Here is a 21,167-nt window from a genome sequence, read left to right on the forward strand (position 1 = left end):
TTTAGATAACTGAATTACTATCAACTGATAGTTCACTGCAAAAATGTAACAATTGTCATTTTTATATAATAATATTTTGGTATATACACAAATTGCACAACGTTGCACGAAGTGTTTTGTACGATGAGCACTTTAGAATATATGTGCAATTGTATCGTACATCATGCAGTTTAATTGTGTGCGAAGGCTATCGTGGACGATATACATTTAGGAGTTTATTACAATTAATGTGTAAACGTTCGAAACGGTTTTGATATAAAGATGTTACATACAGTTTCTGTTATATTATTCATTGAAAGTTATATGTAAGCTTATCCATCTTAGAGTCTATGTTAGAAAATTACATTAAATGTGGTCATTTTTGTCAAAGCAGCGGTTTGTGATTAAAGCAGTGTTCTGGTCCATGACCGTATTTATTATCATTCGCCATCGAGGCGTGGAGTGTTAATTGTGAAGTGTCACACAGAGAAGCATACCAAATACGCCTTTGAATATATACACTTTAAGTGCTAACATAATCAACGAAACAGCATTTGTCATGTTAAGATATATTAAATTCGTTGACTCAAGGATATGATCATTCCCTAACCGGCAGTAGGCTGTAAACAAACTGAGAACGATTCCGTTGGAAGGATTATAGTGCATTTCAAATTATTTTATTCGAAAACCACACATACGCATTCGCCACACGCACGGGAGGCCGCCCTTAAATGGCCTTAGCTGTTAATAGGACGTTAAACAAAATAAACCAAACCAAAACCTGTTGTAGGTAAGACACTGACAATAATTGGTTTGCATACCATTCCACGCACTTCTTTTTTCTCAAAACCGTGAGAAAACACACCCGCCGCAATACAATTTATTATGCCAACTGACTTTGATTATTTGCGGAAAGGAAAAGAAGATTAATGGAAATATGTACTGTAAATATGATATCTGTAAAGGTCTATGCGTTAAATCAAAGTTCCATATTTAATTTTGAAATTTAATACACAAATTAAAATGTGATTGTTATTTATATATATATATTCTGAAGAGTCACCTAGACGTGACGAAAGCGCTAGCTGCTGTGTCGTGTTTTTTATTCTTTTTAAATATCAACATTTACGACCCTGATACGACATTCCATAATTTTTGACATTCCTCAATATTGATCGTCCGATCTTCGCATAATTCACGATCTATTCATGATGTGGGCACGCTATTTGGGTGCGCATGTTTAACACTATAAGAATACGTTTTGTTATATAGTTATGAACTGTAAGACTGTGTTCCTCATCCCTTTACATGATCATATAGCTTTGTTTCAAAGATATCTTGTACGTGATCTGCTTCCCATTTCAGACTGATTTCAAAATAAGTGACTTAGGGCTGAATGTCAGACGAAATAAGAAAAACAATCAAGGCGACTACTTGGCTAAAGTTTATCCTTCAATAGACCCAGAAGAGGAACAGTTTATTTTTAGATATTATATCAATATGTTCTCCTGATTACGGTACATTTCATCCCTTACCTCCTCATAGCTGCTTGCCCGTCTATTGTAATGACCTTCAGGGTTATTAGCAAGTTGGTCGTATTTTCCTGCATCCATGATGTCCAAATAATTCACTTGTATTCCTGGTGTATGAAGGTGTCCTTAACATGCGAGTTACATTAAAGCTGATGTACTATGGTCCCTTTACACATTCACTAATGGTCGACAAGTAAACATCCACGAATACAGGTGTACCTGCTACGCATGACTTATTCGTTTTCATATCTACGGTAACCAGCTGGTAGCACAATGGGAGAGTGAGATCGAGATCGTTAGACACCGTGGTATCCTATATGAGTTATCTGGAAAGATGTATTAACAGTCGAATCTGTATTAAGCGACCACTCAAGGAAAGTTGAAAAACGGCCTCTTAAAGGAAATTGGTCTCATAATACAGATGGTATCTTAGATTTAATAAATGTTCAATGTAAAGATTTTTATTCACTTTATCAATTGGGAATAATGATTTATAATATATATATATAAAATAAGCCATCAATTTGAACATAACAATAAAAATGTTGGGTTTTTGTATGTATTTATTATTTATTATTGTATATAATGTATATTCAATTCATATAAAACCGTCTTAGTGATGATGTTTGCTTCTGTATATTTAAACGTCCTGTCAATATTTATAATAAGTCAAGGACGGACTCAACTATGTATGGAATATTTTAGTGTTGTGAGTGAGAGCCTGGTTAGGGAGGTTGATAGTAATAAACGAAATGATAAATATCCGGCGAAGACACCACGATCACTCACAGCCGGGCGATTTGCATGATTTCTTACTTAGGTTTGCAGGTACCAAAGAAACTCATGAACTTGCCAGTCGATGCGGACAAAAAACAAACTACAAAAGAGGGAACTAACCTGAATATTTGTAATAAAAGTATCTAGGGGTTGTAATACAACTCAACGTGAGCGGTCGGAGTATTAGTGTATAGAATACTTCCTATTTTAAATGTGTAATTAATCAACTGGTATTTTGCAACTTCCATATCGTATTTTGTAACTCACAACTCGCATTTAAACTCGTATTTTCAATTCGGACTTTGTAAATTGTAACTAGCATTATATATCTTGCAACTAATTAGCGTTTTGATTTGATAATGCTTTTATCGACGACAGAGTGTAATATTATACATCACCACAACACAATAACTGAAGACAATAACCACCAGTTAGACGAGTCTTTTTATTATACTCAAGTGATAAAAATCGAATTGCATCAAATGAGAAGAAAAACATAGTATATATGATTTAGATTGTTACGGATATAAAACAATATCAAATATAGAATTTCCTATCATTTCAGTATTTTAATATAAAATTTCAGCTAATATTATGTTGGTGAAATAGGAACAAAGTATAACATACATTGTATAACATAATATAATAGCATTTGAACAAGTCTGTCACATGACTAGACTTTGTATACAATTGTATCTTTTAAGATAAGCCATCTTCATGAAAATAATTTTTATCATAGTATGCAATCTAATTAAAATCTAGATGGATCTAACAGCATCCAAGAAGGGGTCACGTCGGATGACCTTTCGGATTAGCCAATCAAATGACTACTTCCATAATCTTGGCAGTGAATTTTATGTGTCCGAATTAGCATTAGTAGAGTTTATAGCTTGCATAATCTGTCAATTTATTTCAAGTAATTTCGTCCCAGAAAAAATAAAGTGTTCATGCAGACACATGCTCTGCCGAAATGGTTCTTCATATTCATGCTGTGACGAAATGTTTTGCTTCAACGACATCAAGAAATTGACAATTCGCCCTGAAAAAGAAATACGCATATCTCATAGGTCATCAGATAGTGACCCCGTATGGGATGTTGTTAGATGTTCATGTAACGTAGTGAAAATGACCAATACCATTACACCAATACACATTATACTAGAATAATTATTTCCTGGCACTATTTCAAGATAAAAGGATTTATTACATTAGCGTGCACGGGACCAATCGTCTGACCTCGCAGTAACGATAAAGTATATTGATTCGGGTACTTAAACGAACGTCATTAAGTGTTCGTTAGATTGCATAAATAGACACAAATGTGGATGTAATAAACGCAAATAAAATTACACTTTGGTCTTATTTTTCAAGAAAGTGGAAAGATAATGGTAATGTATATAATAATGTGTTTGATATATAAAAAAATAATCAAGTATAATTGAAAGTTATATCACATATCTAGCTGATTGATGATTCAGTAATTTTAAGCACATAGAAATTTCTATCTTTATACAATCATAATTGAATCACACCTATGAATCAATCTTAGAATAGGATTCCGATGGATGTCATTAATACCCATAGTGTAGTAGGTGAGGACATTTTACTAATACATGTAGCTAGCACTCCTCGAAAACTAGACTTCATCTTTGAAAAACATTTTTTACTGGTTGCACGAACTGTACAATGAAATGTTGAATACTGCCTAGCGCCAAATTCTCTAATCATGCACTTTCAATGGACATCACAGCTAGTAGTAAGACATGGCGTTTTCAGAGAGGGAAGAAGTAAGGTGACACAAAGAGTGAAGGGGGATATATATTTGTAATCATCTTTGTTAGGGTTAGTTTTTGTGTAAACAGGGAATAAGGAACTTGATACCGGTATAGTCATCAGTGGAGATGTGTTTTTTCTTAAATACATTTCTATTAACGCAAACATTCATTAATTGTTCACGCCGCATAGGACGTAACACGACTGCGAACAATCTTACTAATCTGGTATTATAATGTAGTATCAATCTGCTACTTCATTCACAGATTTATTCACATCACCACATGTAAACCGTCGTATCTATGAATACTATATCGTTTAAAATACAACCGAACATTTTAGATGAAATAATTGTAATATGTACAAACATGACACAAGACGATATATAAAGCAAGGGAAGTAACTAACTAAAATTGTATAACAACTAGCTTGTATTTTTAGCCCACCATCATCAGATGGTGGGCTATTCAAATCGCCCTGCGTCCGTGGTCCGTCGTCAGTCCGTCCGTCCCTCCCTCCCTCCGTCCGTCCGTAAACAATTCTTGTTATCGCTAATCCTCAGAAAGTACTGAAGGGATCTTTCTCAAATTTCATATGTGGGTTTCCCTTGGTGCCTAGTTATGCATATTGCATTTTGGGACCGATCGGAAAACAACATGGCCGACAGGCAGACATCTTGGATTTTGACCATTGAAGTTTGTTATCGCTATTTCTGAGAAAGTACTGAAGGGATATTTCTCAAATTTCATATGTGGGTTTCCCTTGGTGCTTAGTTATGCATATCGCATTTTGGGACTGATCGAAAAACAACATGGCCGACAGGCAGCCATCTTGGATTTTGACCATGGAAGTTTGTTATCGCTATTTCCGAGAAAGTACTGAAGGGATCTTTCTCAAATTTCATATGTTGGTTTCCCTTGGTGCCTAGTTATGCATATTGCATTTTGGGATCGATCGGAAAACAACATGGCCGACAGGCGGCCATCTTGGATTTTGACCATTGAAGTTTGTTATCGCTATTTCTGAGAAAGTACTGAAGGGATATTTCTCAAATTTCATATGTTGGTTTCCCTTGGTGCCTAGTTATGCATATTGCATTTTGGGATTGATCGGAAAACAACATGGCCGACAGGCAGACATCTTGGATTTTGACCATTGAAATTTGTTATCGCTATTTCTGAGAAAGTACTGAAGGGATCTTTCTCAAATTTCATATGTAGGTTCCCCTTGGTGCCTTGTTATGCATATTGCATTTTGGGACCGATCGGAAAACAACCTAGCCGACAGGCAGCCATCTTGGATTTTGACAATTGATGTTTGTTATCGCTATTTCTGAAAAAGTACTGAAGGGATCTTTCTCAAATTTCATATGTGGGTTTCCCTTGGTGCCTAGTTATGCATATTGCATTTTGGGACCGATCGGAAAACAACATGGCCGACAGGCAGCCATCTTGGATTTTGACCATTGAAGTTTGTTATCGCTATTTCTGAGAAAGTACTGAAGGGATATTTCTCAAATTTCATATGTGGGTTTCCCTTGGTGCTTAGTTATGCATATCGCATTTTGGGACTGATCGAAAAACAACATGGCCGACAGGCAGCCATCTTGGAATTTGACCATTGAAGTTTGTTATCGCTATTTCCGAGAAAGTACTGAAGGGATCTTTCTCAAATTTCATATGTTGGTTTCCCTTGGTGCCTAGTTATGCATATTGCATTTTGGGATCGATCGGAAAACAACATGGCCGACAGGCGGCCATCTTGGATTTTGACCATTGAAGTTTGTTATCGCTATTTCTGAGAAAGTACTGAAGGGATATTTCTCAAATTTCATATGTTGGTTTCCCTTGGTGCCTAGTTATGCATATTGCATTTTGGGATTGATCGGAAAACAACATGGCCGACAGGCAGACATCTTGGATTTTGACCATTGAAGTTTGTTATCGCTATTTCTGAGAAAGTACTGAAGGGATCTTTCTCAAATTTCATATGTAGGTTCCCCTTGGTGCCTTGTTATGCATATTGCATTTTGGGACCGATCGGAAAACAACCTAGGCCGACAGGCAGCCATCTTGGATTTTGACAATTGAAGTTTGTTATCGCTATTTCTGAAAAAGTACTGAAGGGATCTTTCTCAAATTTCATATGTTGGTTTCCCTTGGTGCCTAGTTATGCATATTGCATTTTGGGATCGATCGGAAAACAACATGGCCGACAGGCGGCCATCTTGGATTTTGACCATTGAAGTTTGTTATCGCTAATTCTCAGAAAGCACTGAAGGGATCTTCCTGAAATTTCATATGTAGGTTCCCCTTCGTGCCTAGTTATGCATATTGCATTTTGAGACCAATCGTAAAAAAACATGGCCGACAGGCAGCCATCTTGGATTTTGACGATTGAAGTTTGTTATCGCTATTTCTCAGAAAGTACTGAAGGAATCTTTCTCAAATTCCATATATAGGTTCCCCTTGGTGCCTCAATCTTAAATTTTATATATAGGTTTCCCTTGTTTGAAAAGTACTAGAGGTTTCTTCTGAATTTACACAGATTAGTAAGACTTAGAAGAAGAGAAAAGTAGAGAAAAGATCAATCTGACATGGAACCTATGAAGAACATTCAATGGTGGGCGCCAAGATCCCTCTGGGATCTCTTGTTATTCCTTACTAAGATGTGTGTTGAATCGGTGCCAAAAAGGTTTTTGTAAATCCAACGTCAATGTTTATCTATCGAATCATCATTTTGGATTTCTTCAATGGTGTAGCTAACGACATCTGATCAGGAAAGTTCCGCCAGATTATGGCTGTGGTATTCACTTCTCCATTGTCTGTAACGTAAAGCCCGTTCAGATTACAAGTAAAACAGTCGGAGAACCACCAACTGCCATGATATCCTTGGGCACAATTTCCACCTTCATGGATGTCGTTGTCTCTGTCAAATGACGTGAAATCATAACCATCATGGAAGGACAAGGCATCATCTAAAATTGTGAAAAAATAGTATCAAACACTTTACCGCACACCCAAAACAATACACACTGGACTGACTACACAATGGCTATAAATTTATCTACCCCGTCAGTAGGTAGCGAATGACGTATTTAATTCATTTGGACTGTGTTATGCCTTTTTTCATTTAATATGTAAGTAATGGAATGAAACAATGTATTATCGAAATGTGGCTAAGATCAGAAAGCTGACAAGTGATAGTAAGCATCTGTATTTAGTCTTCTAGCTCAGTAGCTGAGATAATTCTACCTCGTCATGTGGGCAATCAATGATCCAATTTTCATATGCTCAATTCTATCAGCATGGTGACGAACACTCATTCAAAGGAGGAACTGGTCGTGGACAAAAGTGTTTGTTATGCAGATGCGGCCGGGGAAGGCGACTACCATACTTACACCTCAAAGGGAAGAAAACCCTATAGATAATAAGCATGATACTGTTGAGGTAGTGATTTTGTTTCAATTTGTTTAACATCCTATTAACAGCCAGGGTCATTTAAGGACCTGCCAGGTTATGGAGGTGGAGCAAAGCCGGAGTACCAGGAGAGAAAACACTGGCCTACGGTCAGTTCCAGGCAACTGCCACACGTGGGTTTCGATGTAGTGGAACTACCACAAAATATGGAAATGCTACAGAAAACAAGACACTAGTATTATTGTTGGTTTACTATACTATTCCACTGAGTTTGGTAGCTTACCCAAGCCTTCAGAGCAGCATTATTTTTTGCTTTGCAAGAATTTGTTATGAAATAACCTATACTGGAAATAGATAACAGGACAGCAGTAGCTACTGTAAACCTAAATCAGTTTCCCGGTGGTTTGAGACCTATGATTTCGAAGAATATTTTAACGCCTTAAAGCTGACAGTGCAAGTTAAAAAGCATCTAATTTGAATTTTAAAAAAAATACATGTACAGATTTCCAAAAATCGTTTCCGAGACAATCCCCATTTATGGTAGTGTCGTATCTAAGGATGGGCAGACATTTTTCTTTTTTGTTATGCGTGGATACAACCAAGCCGCCGCTGCTATAAAAAGAACGTGCTTCGTCACACTCGTATTCACTCTACCCTCCGGTGTTCACGGTGACACACCTGTATCACCTACACTATATCTGTACACCACGTGACCTACAACTGTATTCGCTAACGACACTAAACATAAGCACTTACCTGTAACCTGAGCAGAAAGATGGTCAGTGTCTCTCAATTATCTTTCAAATCTTGTTGAAAATAAGTCTCCAAATAAATGCTGGAAAATGCATAACAAATTAATCCCAAATACTCTATCCATCTTCTCACGTGTTTTTCGTGTGTGCAGCCATTTTCATAACAAGTAAACAGTTTGAGGAGTTCAGATTTGTATTCGCATATACACTAGCACTCCTCGGATGTATTCCTATTATCTACACTACACTAGGTCTGTTGACACGTGCACAAATAATACGAAGACACGGAAAATGTTTCGATGGAAACTATGGATATTATACTGTAACAGTTGTAAAGTTGTTCTTGCTGCATATCCCACTGGAAAGACTCAGGAATTTACTCATATTTATAATTGCATTTGATGTATGTTTTGTTGAGGCCCAAATATTTTGTATTGTCAATGCTTTCTTTTTTTTCATTTATTGCAAAATAAAATATATATGTATATATAAAGTTACCTCTTCAGATTCCATATTCAAGTTCCGCAATTGCGTACAATGGGAACAAAAACCCGTTGGCGTGTTTATTGAGAACGTATACTATGTATAATGGAGATATGTGTCGCTATACGTATGTATCGATAGACTGATACTTGTCTCAAAGAACGCACGCGCTTTTATAGCGGCTCGTATCCACGCATAACAAAAAAAGAAAAATGTCTGCCCGTCCTTAGAAACGACACTACCATAATTGGGGGATGTCTCGGAAACGATTTTTGGAAATCTGTACAAGTATTATTTTTTTTAAATCTCAATTGGATGCTTTTTAACTTGCACTGTCAGCTTTAAGGGATATATATATATCATAATCCGAAGACTTACAGGAAACGTTGCCGGAGAACCCCCGCACGGAAAGTCTGTAATTCTGAGCTTCATTTGCCACCTGGAATTCCGAGTACTGGGCATAACCTTTCGTCCCATCCCAAGCCTCTAGTTCCACACGTAGGATCATCGAAGTGGTTGTTAGGAGATGAAGGTTGTCATTGCCTTTTGATACAGAGAAGTGGAATTTAAGACGTTCTTCAATGAAAACATGACCCGTTGAATACATGTTTCATAATCTTGCATGAACATACACATGAGACCAATGAAACATACCAATTACCGAAACGAAACACAATTCATACAATGGAAAAAATAATTGTAACTCCATTGATGTATCGACTCAAAGCGATAGAAATAAACCAGTAATCATATATTATTTAATTTTGATATGACAAAGAAATATCCAATGATATTTTTTTTAAAGAAAAATAATATGATACGATTGCAATACTTAATTATTTTAATGAAAATATGAAATCGTATTGACATAAATAACTCCGATATTTGTTTTTGTGATATCGATATTTCCTAAACTTCTGTGCTTGCTTTTATTGCAATTGCAAAACAGTGATACACACAGTGTATTTAAAAGCTGAAGTGTATTGAGAAGGGAAAAAGACATTATGCATTGATGTCGGAACACTCATTAACGTTTTCCATGCTCTTTTCCTTAACTTGTGAGCGTTTTGAAACGATGGGTACAGTTTGTGTAAAGCGGTAAAGACTAACGTAATGTTTCTACTTTGATCAAAACACTATTTGTGGGCAGTTCATAGCACGACAAAGAGTCTTTCCAGCCTCTCCTAGTCCAATATCCTACTCTTTTATCCCTGGATTCGTTATATGATATAGAGACATACAAAACAGAAAGTAAATTTATCCAGCAAACGCCTTTGAAATATCGTACTATGGTAAAAAAAACAAACAGAAAAATAGTACCAGAGACATATATATCAAGGAAAGTTGATTCATGTCTGTACATGCTGTTCAGTTCTTTGACCTTGTTTCTAACAATCGTGCACGGGACAGTCAAATGAAACGTAAAGGACAATGAGATACTGACGTAATGACATTGTAGTGCTGTGTATTTATGAACTACACTGATACCTTAACTGTATATCTGTAGCAGAGGTAATGTTTCGGTCAGGGTTTGGTTTGGTTTATTTTGTTTAACGTCCTATTAACATCTAAGGTCATTTAAGGACGGCCTCCCATGCGTGACCGGTCGAGGTGTGCTGCTGGGTATCTTCGGCAGTATGCTTCAGTGAGATAGCACTTGAAATCGACAAACATTCCGGTCTATCACAAGGAGACCGCAGCCTCCCAAAACACAAATACGCACTCACCACACGCACGCACGTCACACGCACGGGAGGCCGTCCTTAAATGACCTTAGCTGTTAATATGACGTTAAACAAAATAAACCAAACCAAATTACTCATTGTACGGAAAAATACTTGTAATGCAATGGTTTATTCAGAGCGATTTAGGAACCAAATATATGAGGCCAAAAAATGTATTCTTAGATATGTTTATTTCAGGCAACAGAAAGAAATTCTTGGTAGGTTACAAGTCCTGATAAGACAACATGGATACAACTACATGGTTCCTTTGCATCGACTGTAATCCATTTAAATCCACGAATTCAACTCTTTAATAAATATATTCCTAATCGCCAATTGGATTTATCTCAAATCCATCCTGAATCATTTTTCATTGTGTTAATAATGCTATTAGACACTGACCGATGCTTTATCATTTGGGTAATTACACCTGCTCGCCGGATATTAAAAATTATCCAGTGTAATCAAAACGATACTGTCTATTTTGAGCACAAAAAATGTGGTTTAGTTTATCAAAAGACGAGGTAATGTCCTTAGAAACTTCTGTTAGTTATAAGGATGCGAATCTACATAGTTTATATTGGAATCTTCAATTTTAATTAACACTTTATTGCTCGCCCGAGTAGTTGCTTAGCTAAGCCTTCATAAAATATTCCAATCGTAGTACAATTAAGTCGAAAGCTGCAGACCATTTACTCCAGTAATGGAATTAATTGAATGTGCATTAAACAAACATCCAAATAACTCCTGATTGATAAGAACATCCGCTTTTAAAGAATTTCTTCCAACAAAGCGTTTGATTTTTTTTTTTTTTTTTTTACACGAACATCTTCTAAATTTGAAGTTTTTTTTTTCAAGAAAGGCGAACAGGGATAAAGGTACATAGCTGCACAATATACGGAAACATATTCCGTCAGATATTTTGCTCATAATAAATACGGCGTAGAAACAGTGGAAATCATGAATTTATGATGACATCTTTGTTGATGATCACAGCCTCCAATAGACCCTTTGCATACCCATGGTAATAAACTGCCTCTCTGTTGACTGACTGGGTTGGGTTTTTTTAGTACGAAAATGATGTTAAAGAAGTTACTAGAACAATAACAGAGGCATTTCAAAGTTCTTCCATTTCAGTTATAGATGCATATATGTATTGACCGTATACTATCTTCAAAAACATTTATTTGACCATGCCTATCAGATATACCATCTAAAACTTGAAATCAAGGACACTAGTCTACAAAAAATCAGCGTCTACCATCTTTACATTATGCTTAAAAATTATTTCCTTAACGATGTTAATGGATATCTACCTAGCTCTAAATAAACTATAGCATTACAAGTATTTTTCCGTACAATGAGTAATTTGGTTTGGTTTATTTTGTTTAACGTCCTATTAACTGCTAAGGTCATCTAAGGACGGCCTCCTGTGTGTACCTCATATGTACTTACCAATCCAGAAATTTCCAAGTAGATCCCCAAAACCGTTTTTGTAATCTGTCCAGTTGCGATGGAAAACAACATCATCGCTTGTTCGTCTCTGTATCACCTGTGTGGATATTAATCAGCATAGTTGTGATGGGCAGTTATTTAATACAAATTATTTAGCAAAAGATATGTATTTGTATGTTTTCTAGTCATCTTGCACTAATAAGCCCAAACTATAAAAACTAATTGCTTTAGTAAAAATATCATTAAGACCGAATATATATATATGCTACTATGCTACTATAATGACATCCCTGGAAATGAAAGCTTACAACAAATGGGAAATTTTAGATTTTCCAACGTGTCTGAAAGATCAAGAGGCCCATGGGGCCTGTATCGCTCACCTGGTTGGATTAGACCAAATATCAAAATAATCTTCACGTTTAATTCGTTTTATTTGTCAATCTCAAACAATGCTATATATAGTTATTGTGTAGGGATCCCAACTGACGAAGTCCAGACACTCTAAGGGTCTAAAAGACATCGAGAATTGATTTTAGAACATCCATTCCATAACTTTATGATTAGAAGCGATTTAAAGGAATTAACTCTATTTCCCCTATGGGGCCCTGCCCCTTTGGCCCCTCGGGGGTCGGAGTCACCATGTATGCAAATCCTGTTCATCTTCCCCTAATAATGTTTCTGACCAAATTGGGTTCAAATCCATTCATAACTTTGACAAGTAGCGATTTAAATGAATTAATTCTATTTCCCCTATGGAGCCCTGCCCTTTTGACCCCTCGGAGGTTAGAGTCACCATTTATGCCTGTTCCCCTTCCCCAATGATGTTTCTGACCAAATTGGGTTCAAATCCATTAATAACTTTATGACTAGTAGCGATTTAAATTAATTGCCTCCATTTCCCCTATTGGGCCCCGCCCCTAAGGCCCCTTGGGGGTCAGACCCACCATTTATACAAGATTTGTTTCCCTTCACCCAAGGATGCTTCAGACCAAACATGGATCAAATCCCTTTATTCCTGCTGAAGAAGAAGGATTTTAAAGAATATGCTATTTTCCCCTATTGGGCCCCACCCCCCAGGCCCCTGGGGGGTCAGATCCATCGTTTATACAAAATTGGTTCCCCTTCACCCAAGGATGCTTCAGACCAAATTTGGTCAAAATCCACTAAGCAGTTGAGGACTAGTAGCGATTTAAAGGAAAAGTTGACGGAAGGACGACGGACGCCGCGCCATGCCATAAGCTCACCGGTCCTTCGGGCCAGGTGAGCTAAAAATCATTGGAAGTATTTCCAGGATAATATTTAAGTTAATAATTTATTTTACTTGGGAGTGACTGGCAAATTGCCACAATGACAGCAATACAAAGTTTGTACATAATAAATTTGCAAGGGTTGACTGACATTGAATATTCCGTGTCTTAACTAAATCTACTAAATAAGATTATTCAGTAAGTTCTCAGTTTCTTCGGTAACTGATGTAGGAGAATGTAACAAGCTGATCCTTTTCACACTCCATACACTGTGGTACATTTCATATCATGCTTTCTTCGGGTATAACTTTTTTTATAGTATTTTACATTGGCAGGGGATTATATTTTTGTTAGGAGAATATTGAAACAACATAAAAGGAGAGGAGAATAAGAATAAGGTCTTCCGGCAGGGTCAGTGTCTTCTGCTCCATGGCAACGGTCGTTGAATAAACAATATATTGTTTTAAATTATATCTCGAACAAAACATTTCTTCGCGATTGAATGATCATAGAAAAATACAATGTATTCACCCGTCGGGACCTTTCAGAAGGACACATCGACAGCATGAATAATGCAATATCTCACCAACTCATCCAGAGATAATAACAAAGTCCTTGAATAGTTGGAGCATCTTTCAGGCATTGTTTCACTTGATAGATTTTTAAAGTAAAATCGCTGAAATAAAACAATGATATTACTAACTCATTCTGGTGTTATTTCTTATTCAGTTAAACTGTTTTCACTAACTCAGTTTGGGAATGTAAAACCGTTTCATGACAGTAATGGATAGCTTGATAGTCTCTGCACTAAGCTGGTGCTGCAAAGGGATACATATTTAGGTTTTATCTATAGTCATACTTACAATCCACGGTCCGTCTTTAGTGTCCATGTCATAGAATACCTCGATGTTTTTCCCATCTGTTGTAGTAAAATCATGGACACCGGAGGCTAAACCCGAAAATGGTATGGCATTTGGCATTTCGGAAACTGTTACTGAGTGAAAGAAACCGAATACACTTTGATTTTAGTAGTTTGTTACGTACAAATTTAACTTTCTTAACTTGGTTTTATAAGGCAAACTAATCATCCATTCATTTTCAAACATGTATAATCAAAACCTTCCTACAAAACCAAATCATGTTGTTGTGACAACAGCTTGTATAAGTGTGGTTATCATCAATGGTTGGTGGTTGTCCTCCGTTTAGGCTACGGTTGTTGTCGTTCGCAGAAACAAGTAAGAGTAAGAAAACAAATGACAGTAGAGGGAGGAAAAAAATAAGAGATGAAATGGGGACACACGTTCTATTTTGGTCTCCTAAATGTCCTCTAAATAGAAACACAGAAGAAAATACCCGAGTCTTCGGGGGTTCAATAATGTAATAGATACATTGTTTACAGGTCTTGCGTTGTGTCTGAACTATTTGTCACGAAGTCTGCATTTTGTGTTTTGGAGTAGTTTTATTTCTTTTTATTATTTTCTTTTTTGATGGCCGATGGGACAGGAGGTATTTCATTTGCTCGCTCAAGTTAAGAAATGGCAAATGTTTAATTTAAAAGGTTTATCTTTTGGCAGTGAAATTTTAGCATGAACATTTTTACAGGGAGCTATACATAATATGATGACTTAACACGAACATACCGCAGCCTCCCAAAAACACACATACACGTGTTCGCACTCACCACACGCATGCATGTCGCACGCACACGGGATGCCGTCCTTATATGCCCTTAGCTATTGATAGGACTAAAAAAATAAAACTAAACCAATATTTTGTCTATAGTTGAAAGACATGTTAGGTGATGGCTTTGAATTCAGTCAGATTTTCTTTGATTTTGTTTGCGAAGTTACCACAACAGCTTAAGTATGCTAAGAATTAGGATTTTATATAATATTTTGATAATAAAACCTTAATCGATAATACATCTTGTAAAAATATATTTATATGTAACAAATATAGACGCTTACCTAAAGTCCTTGAGAAGTACAAAGTTGAATTGGATGTTTCAGCTTGATTTTCTTCGACAACTAATCGGGAGTACGTGACACACGTTTTGTTGCCTGCTGTGTACGAAAACGATAAACATCCTTCATTTATGCAGTGCATGGCACACATTACACAGCTTTGAACTCCGGTATTGGAACTGATTATTTCGAAACTAAGACCTGATTGCTCAACGCTGTATACTCCACTGAACTGGTCACTTTTCCAGAGGGCGTCTATGAGAGAAGCATCTATGTAAGTAAACAACAAAATAAAACAGAGAAGTTCCATTTCCATTGTTTCGATGTCCTCTTATGATTGGCTAAAATCACTCAATGCGTCAATTACAACAATGCCTGTTCAATAAATCGACAGAGAGTAATGTGAAATGTCCGTCTCCAAACCTTGTATGAACTCTCACATCACATGAATATATATTTCATTCGGCTTCTGATCAGCAGCCATTGGTTGTTGAGGCATATGATGTCTCTGTGTAGTCATGAATATGTATTCCACATCCGGGACAAAGAATGAAAATGTTCTGCTTCTCGTTAGTGTGAGAAGACATTCTATTTCTATTTTCGATTCGCCCTCATGTTTGGATAAATTCACGCATTGCGCTCATCACAACAATATCTGATGCTTTTTCATTTCATGACTTCTGATATAAATCCATTGTAAAAAAAAATGGTACTTTATTATCATAGATAATGCAATCCTACTGGTAAGAATTACCAAAGCATGCACAGGTTATGCATTTTACACAGTAAACATTGTAAGAACTTTCATTTACATAACGTTTGTGATGGTAATGAAGAGTACACTTTCGCGACAAACTCGGGTTCTATATAAACACTGGAGTTCCGCCTCTCCAGGTAATTGTAATAGGCCGGCCGCCATCCCCAAAGACTCGGAAATATACAACAAACGCAATACAAACCTGTCATTTTCGTTTGCCCCGCGTTCGGATATGCAGTGCATTTTACACCTATGCTCGTGCAAATAACTTACCTCAACACAAATTTATTTAAGGTGGAATCGGGTTCAACGAGAACTTTGGTTTGGTTTGTTTATCTGGTTTAACGTCCTATTAACAGCTAAGGTCATTTAAAGACGGCTTCCCGTGCGTGCGACATGCATGCAAGCGGTGAGTGCGTATGCGTGTTTTGGGAGGCTGCGTATGTTAGTGTTAAGTCTCCTTGTGAAAGGCCGGAACTTTTGCCGATTTAAAGTGCTAAGTCACTCAAGCATACTGTCGAAGACACCCAGCAGCACACCCCACCCGGTCACATTATACTGACAACGGGCGAACCAGTCGTCCCACTCCTTATTTGCTGAGCGCTAAGCAGGAGCAGCAACTACCATTTTTAAAGACTCTGGTATGTCCCGGCCAGGGGGACAGAATCCAAAGCCTTCCTCACAAGGGCGAACGCTCAACTAAAGGCCAAAAGTGAGGCATTGTCAAGGTTTGGTTTGGTTTATTTTGTTTAACGTCTTATTAACATCTAAGGTCATTTAAGGACGGCCTCCCGTGTGTGCGACATGCATGCGTGTGGTGAGTGCGTATGTGTGTTTTGGGAGGCTGCGGTATGTTCGTGTTATGTCTCCTTGTGATAGGCCGAAACTTTTGCCGATTTACAGTGCTACCTCACTAAAGCATACTGCCGAAGACACCCAGCAGCACACCCCACCCGGTCACATTATACTGACAACGGGCGAACCAGTCGTCCCACTCCTAATATGCTGAGCGCTAAGCAGGAGCAGCAACTACCATTTTTAAAGACTCTGGTATGTCCCGGCCAGGGGGACAGAACCCAAAGCCTTCCTCACAGCGGCGAACGCTCAACTAAAGGCCAAAAGTGAGGCATTGTCAAGGAAGACATTAGGAAGAAGAAAGTTGTTCAGAAAGAAGAGAAAAGATAAGATTCCAAGTTTAGTCGCCTCTTACGATCATGCAATGGGGGCAGCAGGTACAATTCTTACGCCCTACCTGAAGGGCAGCAACGAGAACTTAACTCACGTTATAAAACCAAGTTTCCATAATAACAACTCGTAAATGTCTATTATATGATGAAGCGGGGCTACCTATATACATGATTTTACTGTATATTGTGATAATCATTCAGCAACATCACTTAACTAGTTTGAATGACTGAAACACGTGTTGTTGCATTATTCAAAGAGAAAAAGACATTGTCCTGATATTGCGTCTGTAAAAAATTACTCGCTCGCTCCAAAGATTAACGATTTCATTTAAAAAAAAAAAAAAAAAAAATATTGCTCGCTACCTCCAATTTTAAAATTTCAATATCCGAAGAACAATAAATCAAATAATCAAATTGGTATGGCCTAAAGGATAACAATGTTAATTAAGTACAATCAGATAAAACAATATCCTATTGCCACCATTGTCATTCTACAAAATCAAATATTGAAGTTAGTGTTGCTCTATCAGGCGAAACCTTTGTTTTCGCGTTTGAATATCGATAGACCAATATAACGCTTCCATCCTTGGGAGCTTTACGGATGACATGTCAACTGAATAATGCAATATCTCAACATCATCATCCAGAAGCACTTACAAAACCCATAAATGAATGATGTGTCCTTTTGGCACTGTTTTACTTTGACAAATAAACCAGTGATATATCTTATTCATCTTGGAGATATTTTCCCTGTTGAACTTGTGTTTCACCAATTCATGCGGGGAATGTAAAACCGTCTCACATCAAGAAAGGAGTGTTGAATTGTATGTCTATAAAACCGATGCTGTCAAGGTGAACATTTAATGTAAACTTGAAAATGATCATCTTTAGTCATACTTACAATCCACGGTCTGTCTTTAGTTTCCATGTCATATAACACCTGTAGCTTTGTCCCTTCTGCTGTGGTAAGGTTGTAGACACATAGGGCAAAAATTGAAAACAATGAAGTATTTATTTGTCATTTTTGAAATTAAGAGAATGAAAATACACGTAGAGGATTAGGAAATGTTCCCATCAAGGCCCTGAATATATTCGGCAGTGTAATCGGTGAATGAGTGAACGAGCCTTTTATTATACATCAATGTCGGTCTTTACTACTTTAAAGAAAACGAAAACAATATTCCGCATTTTCTCCAGCCTGTCCTTTGGTCCAAGATCAAATAGATGAATACTATTAGTACATGTATATTAAATCTTTGTACATGCAATTGCATGCGTTCTGACGGATTAAAAGTGTAACAATTTAGGAAGTAACAAAATATTCATGGGAGGGGTAATGGATGTGGTGTTGTGGGGGTGTGGGGTTACTCGTGTTCTTGGCTGCTTGAGGAGTTAAGTTCATAAAACAAATCCACGCTGCACTACGTGTACCGCCATTTATTCTCCGGAAACCAACAAGCCAACTCTAAACATACAAACAAAAGGACCCGGGCGCTGGGTCAAATATCCGGAATTTGATTAAATTAATCAGACACTACCTGACCAGTCATATGGGTGTATACAACATCCCCGCCCCCAGGGGAAATAAATATAGATATATATTTTTATATACTGGTCAGTGAGTGTATGATTAATTTGAAAAAAGTTAAAACAAATCAGAATATTACAATTCATCAGAATGAGATAATTTTCTTAGAAAATACATGCCTCATGAAGATCAGCAGTTACAATAAATCTTAATTCTAAGAGACCAATTAATTCACATGAGTATGATACATTGGTAGTGGGTTGTATACACACGATCGATGCAATGTAAATGACAGATTATGTTCCACAACGGACAAACCAGGTTATAATAGATATATGTAATGTAAAGTTACAAAATACTGACAAAAGAAAAAGTATATATGTTACCACATACATCACTAACAATCAGCTGTGCACTAGGTAGTTACAATCACACATTCGCCCGTAACACATAATGTATCAAATTGATCAGAATTTTTGATATATTGATGAATGAAACCATTACATTCTATTGCTGGCAATCTAAGTCATTCCATACAAGATCATTTCTACAAAATCACTACAGAAGTAATCATAGATCATGAATCAATACTGTGAAAAATTGCAAAATCCCCACAACCGGGTATCAAGTATAGACAGCTAAATTTTCATACAGTTTCTATAGCTAATTGTATTGAACATATCATCCCATCGAAGACAAACAATCACTTTATAAGTGTATGCGACTAGGATTGATATAAGAATAAACTCAAATGGCATGAAGGCATGAACTGGAACATACATACAGCTTAGAATTACTAATGAATTGAAAAACAAAATAACTTGAGACTAGCAGGTTGACATTTAGTGAAATGATGAAAAACTAACATCATCATAATAACTCACAAAATACCATTCTTGTCAAAGGGAAATAGAAGAATAAGTAATTATTACAGGAGTAATATACATGTATTTTCCAAAATCAAACTCATCATGCTAAATATCATTCAAAATATATGCAAATCAATAAACAACAGGCAGAAAATCATCATATCTGTCCCCTCTCAGTAAATCCTAAGGAGAGAAATTTTACAAAAATCAATGGAAATCATTTAATTGATTGATACAGCAATTAAACAATGTATTAGTTTATATTGTATATCATACATATGGCAAAGTAAAGAACAATGGTAGCAACCTTTCCATGAAAATACAAGGCATGTACTTAGACATCAGAAATGCGTTAAGTAAACTGGTACACAGAACCACACTCTTCATGAACGTAGAAACAAAAAATACCATGAAATCTAGGAAATTGACGAATCAAGGAATGCTGAATCATAGTATTAAGCTCTAAATCACTGTCTATGCAATAATCATTGTCTATGCAATTATTTGTTTTGGTTTCTTGGCAAGGACGACACGTTGTGCAGAACCATTCAAGGAGTCAAAAGGAACCCACATTGCTTTGCCTGAGGGCTCACCCACAAACTGGACAAGATATTCAATGGTTGAGCCCCTTCTCCTTTGAGCAAGCACTCTTCGGACTTTGTAATGTTTATTATCTGATGAGCTTTCGGAGCAAGATAACAATTCTGGGTCAATATTGTCTTCAGATCGATATCGAGCCGGTTTCCGAATGCAACGGCTTGGCCGCGCTTGTTTGTCTTTAACATTGGTATCCGAAGAACTTTCTGTAGGATGCATCCACTTTCCCGATACATTCTCCCGTGAAATATGATCTGCAGAGAGGGATTCACTTTCTGACATGCTGCTTGAAGCGGACGCAGACACAGGCTCAACAAAGTCCCCAATATTATCAGTCTGTATGCCAGTATCAACTCTACATGTAGTAACGCTTCGAAATAAGTCTGTAGGAGTGGGTGCTCGTACATGAGCAATCTTTAAACGGTTGATATGCACAGGGCGTTCAGAAATTTTCCCTGAAGATGGGTCGGACAAAACCACCAAATGATCAGAGTGGACGATCTGTACTATATAAGGACCTTTATAAAGGTTCTGAAGCTTGTGACCTTGGCCACCAGGCTCATGGCGCAAGTAGACATAATCTCCTTTCTGGAATGTTAAACCACTAGGTCTCGCATTTGCAGCAGCAACCATTTTGCACTGAGCCTTTGTTACGTGTTCTTTCATGTCTGTGCGAATGCATTCGAGTCGCCGATGAACGTCATCAATGTAAGTGTGAACATCTTTGGGTACACTTGTCAAGTTAGGAAGAACTGGTATTAACGGGAAGGAAGGTCTGGTTCCAAAAATAACCTCAAAAGGTGAGAAGCCCGTGGTATGGTTAATTGATGCATTCATGGAAAATACTACCGCAGGAAGGATTGCCTCCCAGTTGTCCTTGCGATCAGTCATGTACGGCGTCAGTTTAGTGGCAAGCACTCTATGAGTTCGTTCACATGCCCCAAGACAGTGGTGAGAGTGGCCGGGGGTGACGTTTTGCTTCACTTGTAACAAACGACAGGTTTCCTGGGTAACTTTCGCAATGAACTCCGACCCCTAATCTGAAATCAATGTGTCACATACACCGAAGGTATAACAAGGTGAAATAAAGCCTCACCAACAGAAAGCGCGTCACTACTGGCAAT

The 21,167-nt window shown here is 37.2% G+C and overlaps 1 protein-coding gene across 1 annotated transcript; it reads right to left on the bottom strand.

The window, feature by feature from the left end:
* Window positions 1-6,750: 6,750 nt before the first annotated feature.
* On the bottom strand, window positions 6,751-14,121 carry LOC117339730 (ficolin-2-like). Its single transcript, XM_033901445.1, has 4 exons — window positions 14,005-14,121; window positions 11,895-11,991; window positions 9,094-9,291; window positions 6,751-7,038 (listed from the first exon to the last, which is right to left on the bottom strand). The coding sequence occupies exons 1-4, from the start codon at window positions 14,119-14,121 to the stop codon at window positions 6,785-6,787; spliced, it is 666 nt and encodes a 221-aa protein (XP_033757336.1). The 3' UTR covers window positions 6,751-6,784.
* Window positions 14,122-21,167: the final 7,046 nt, after the last annotated feature.

Source organism: Pecten maximus, chromosome 12, assembly GCF_902652985.1.
Source record: "Pecten maximus chromosome 12, xPecMax1.1, whole genome shotgun sequence".
Taxonomy (NCBI): domain Eukaryota; kingdom Metazoa; phylum Mollusca; class Bivalvia; order Pectinida; family Pectinidae; genus Pecten; species Pecten maximus.

Excerpts from the sequence above, each read along its gene's own strand:
- LOC117339730 (XM_033901445.1), bottom strand. The coding sequence starts at position 14,121 with ATGCCAAATGCCATACCATTTTCGGGTTTAGCCTCCGGTGTCCATGAT. Across the intron at positions 11,992-14,004 it reads CTAAAGACGGACCGTGGATT|GTGATACAGAGACGAACAAG; the intron begins GTAAGTATGACT and ends ATATCCACACAG. Across the intron at positions 7,039-9,093 it reads GTTCTCCGGCAACGTTTCCT|ATGATGCCTTGTCCTTCCAT; the intron begins GTAAGTCTTCGG and ends TCACAATTTTAG.